This window comes from Orycteropus afer, unplaced genomic scaffold (genome assembly GCF_000298275.1).
Source record: "Orycteropus afer afer isolate SDZICR_OR568_19922 unplaced genomic scaffold, OryAfe1.0 scaffold00101, whole genome shotgun sequence".
NCBI classification, from domain to species: Eukaryota; Metazoa; Chordata; class Mammalia; order Tubulidentata; family Orycteropodidae; genus Orycteropus; species Orycteropus afer.
In genome coordinates, this window is record NW_006921688.1 from 4,666,803 (window position 1) to 4,670,136 (window position 3,334).

The 3,334-nt window shown below is 37.4% G+C and overlaps 1 protein-coding gene across 1 annotated transcript in view; it reads right to left on the minus strand.

Moving 5' to 3' along the window:
• KATNA1 (katanin catalytic subunit A1) overlaps nt 1–2,719 on the minus strand; it is a 25,030-nt gene extending 22,311 nt beyond the window's left edge. Inside the window, exons 1-2 of the mRNA XM_007943222.1 lie at nt 2,558–2,719; nt 190–347 (exon numbers count right to left, since the gene is read on the minus strand). Coding sequence (XP_007941413.1) covers nt 190–347; nt 2,558–2,719 — 320 coding nt within the window. The remainder of the gene's footprint in view (nt 1–189; nt 348–2,557) is intronic.
• Nucleotides 2,720–3,334: the final 615 nt, after the last annotated feature.

Genomic DNA, 3,334 nt, shown 5'->3' on the forward strand with positions numbered 1-3,334 from the left:
TGGCGGTTCAAACCCACCAGCCACTCCTTGGAAGGAAGGTTGGGCAATCCTACTTCCGTAGTGATACTGCCTCGGAAACCCAAGGAGGGGGTCGCTATGAGTCGGGTCCGACTTGACGGCACATAACAACAACAACAACAACATAGGTTCTTACACCCATTTGCTTCTTCTTAAAAGGTCCCTACTTACCTTCGTTCAACAGGTACAGGCAAGGACCAGACTTCTCCCTCAGAAGCTGGAAGCTCATGTTGTGCAGCTTTCAAAGGAGTGCCATCTGCTTTAAAGCTCTCTAGTGTTTTCATGATATCTTTAACATGCTTAGCTTCCACATTTATTTCTTGCCAAACCTGATTTAAAAGGAGAATAGGGCTCCTTAAATTTCTATAACCAATAAATCACTACCAAGATTAAACTAGAGGCATTTATTAGACAAGTTACAAACTTCCATTTTGACATTACACATCCACTAACCCACACAAGACACTCTGTTCAAATCTTAAATAATGGCTCATTAATTCTTTGTTTTCAAATGCAAAATTAACGCTGACAAGACCCTGGCTAATTAAACCATATTACTGACTTGTGGTTCTCATTCAAACTGCAGAGCAAAAGGAAAAGTTAGCTGTATCTTTAAAGTCAGACAAAAAGAATACCTTTGCTAGTTGTACTTAGATGGTTACCATGTTATTTAGTTTTAAGATGCTGATCAGAATCCACTAATTTCATAACTCATTAATGGATTGCAATGTACTGTTCGAAAAATATAGCTTAGGAAGACAACTATCTAATTTCACATATAATCAAAAAATTTTTAAAAGATAAAATCACATATAACCAAGATATTTTTAAAACAGCAGCTTTGACTCATTTTAATTATATATATAGGCAGTATCCAAGAATGAATGAGATCCATTTCCGGTGTCTTTAAGAATCTGTGGGTAAGTTGGCCCAGATGCATATGGTTTTATTTAGCCTTATTTTAGTGCAAGGAAAGACCTGAAGACTTTTCAAAGATTTAAATGCTGCAAGTGCAGCAAGTGAAGATGATTGAGATGCAGTATTTGTTGAGAGTAGGGGTTGGTTAGTGAGGGCATTTTTATATAACATTAAAGGGCAATTAGTTGTCAGTAAGCTGGACATCAGTAACCCAGGGGACTGCCTGTATATATAATTGAAATAAAGTTTAAAGTTAGTAATGTTTTGTTTGGGAGCTCTGGTGATGTAGTGCCTAAGGCATTTGACTGCTAACCAGAAGGCTGGCAGTTCAAACCCACCAGCCACTCCTTGGAAGGAAGGTTGGTCAGTCTACTTAAATAGAGATACCGCCTTGGAAACCCAAGGAGAGGTCGCTATGAGTGGGCTCCGACTCGACAGCAGTGAGTTTGGTTTGGTTTTGGTAATGTTTTGTTTTGAAATCAAATAATTTTACTTCAAGTATCTTTACAAAAAAGTATCTTTATTAAAAGACTTCCTAAAATAAAAGCCTCTGGCCTAAGAGTAAAAGGTCTTAAAAGTCTTTTAAAAAAAAAAAACAAACCCAAACTCACTGCCTTGGAGTTGATTCAACATACAGCAATCCCTCCTTGGATTTTTGAAGGCGGTATCTCTATGGTAGTAGATTGCCCAATCTTCTTTCCAAGGACCAGCTGGTGGGTTTGAACTGCTAGCCTTTTGCTTAGCAGTCAAATGCCTTAGGCACTATCCTTATTAAATAAAATTGTTTCTCCTTCTGTTAATGAAAAGGATATGGAGGGGCAAACTTAAGGAAAGAAAGAGATTATGTTCCTTACGTTTGGTTTTAAAGAAATTAAAGGCAAAATATGGAACAATATTAAAAAAAAACACTTCAGTAGAAATATGAGGGGTAATATTCTACCTCAAAGACCAGCTCAAAAGTTTACTTCCCATTTCTCTACTATTTCTTTCCTTCTGTGACACAGGTGATGCTTGTTACACATAGCATCCTCAACCAAATCTAATAATCTACAGCTTCTGTTTGTAAATTTCTACTGGTCTGAAGTTCTTCACAGGGAATTCAAGTGTGGTCTGCTGTATAATGTTCTACAGGGAATATGGTACCAGTGAGATGCAAGTGCCATTTGCAGTTTCAACAATGGCTTAATAAAATCAACTCTAATTTTAGCTGATACATTGTGGGAGTTTTCAGTCAATGTCAGGAGACAAAGTGCATGTGAACTCCTATACAGAAGATGAATTTACTCTGTAAACTTTCACCCAAATCACAATTAAAAAACAAAAATCAACTCTAATTTTACAAAGTAGAAATCCAACCTAGAAAAAAAATTTTAAAGCTATTACTTGTTAAAAAAATCTACTGGATTCCAGCATTAGAATAATTGAGTAGAATTCATAATATTGATGATGAACAAGGACTATTATTAATATAATAAATTAAGTTTCAAGTAACACTATATACAAACCAATGTAGTAAATTATACACTCTTAATGTATAACTGCATAGAGCACTGACAATCTATTTAAATGTTCTCATCTCAGTCCCTGGACCATTAGTACATACAGCAGCCGTGATTCTCACCTGTTGCCATTTCTGCTGGAGGTATGTGTCCTTGACTGAATACAAATACTTGTTCATTTGATCAAGAACTCCCTGATAATAGACCATTGCAGAGTCATAATTTCCAAGCAATGCATATTCCCGAGCCAACTTTACATTCTCACTAATCATGAGAAGACTCATGGTCAAATGTAAGCTAAAAAAAAGAACAAAAGAAACATTTTCATATTACAAGTGTTACAAAGTGTGTTAAAACTACTCTCCAGCACTCCTTCAAGAAGCTCATGATCTCACACACTGCACCCTCCAGGCTCTATGCTTGCTTGTGCCATCCCCATTCCTTCAAAGGAACTTCACCCACATCCAACCTGACCTAGGTGTTAAAAGCCCAGTTCAGCTGACAGTTCTCCCACTGTGACTACTCCCCCCGGCTCCCCGAGTTCCTCAGTTCAATATAAGCTCTCCTTCTTCTAAAGTCCCTTGGCACTTTACTGGGATCTTCCATCCCAGGGCACTTATCTATTTTTCATTAAATTCAATTTAATAGCTACTTCTGTATGTCTTGGGAGCTCTGGTGCTGTAGTGCCTAAGAAATAGGACTGCTAACCAGAAGGCTGCTGGTTCAAATCCACCAGCCACTCTTCAGAAGGACAATTAGGCAATCTACTTCTGTAGTGATACTGCCTCGGAAAACTAAGGAGTGGTCTATGAGTTGAATCAGCAGTGAATTTGGTTTTTTGTTTTGTTTTGTTTTTTAAATGTCTTATCCCTATGAGATTAAGTTCTCTGACAGCAGGA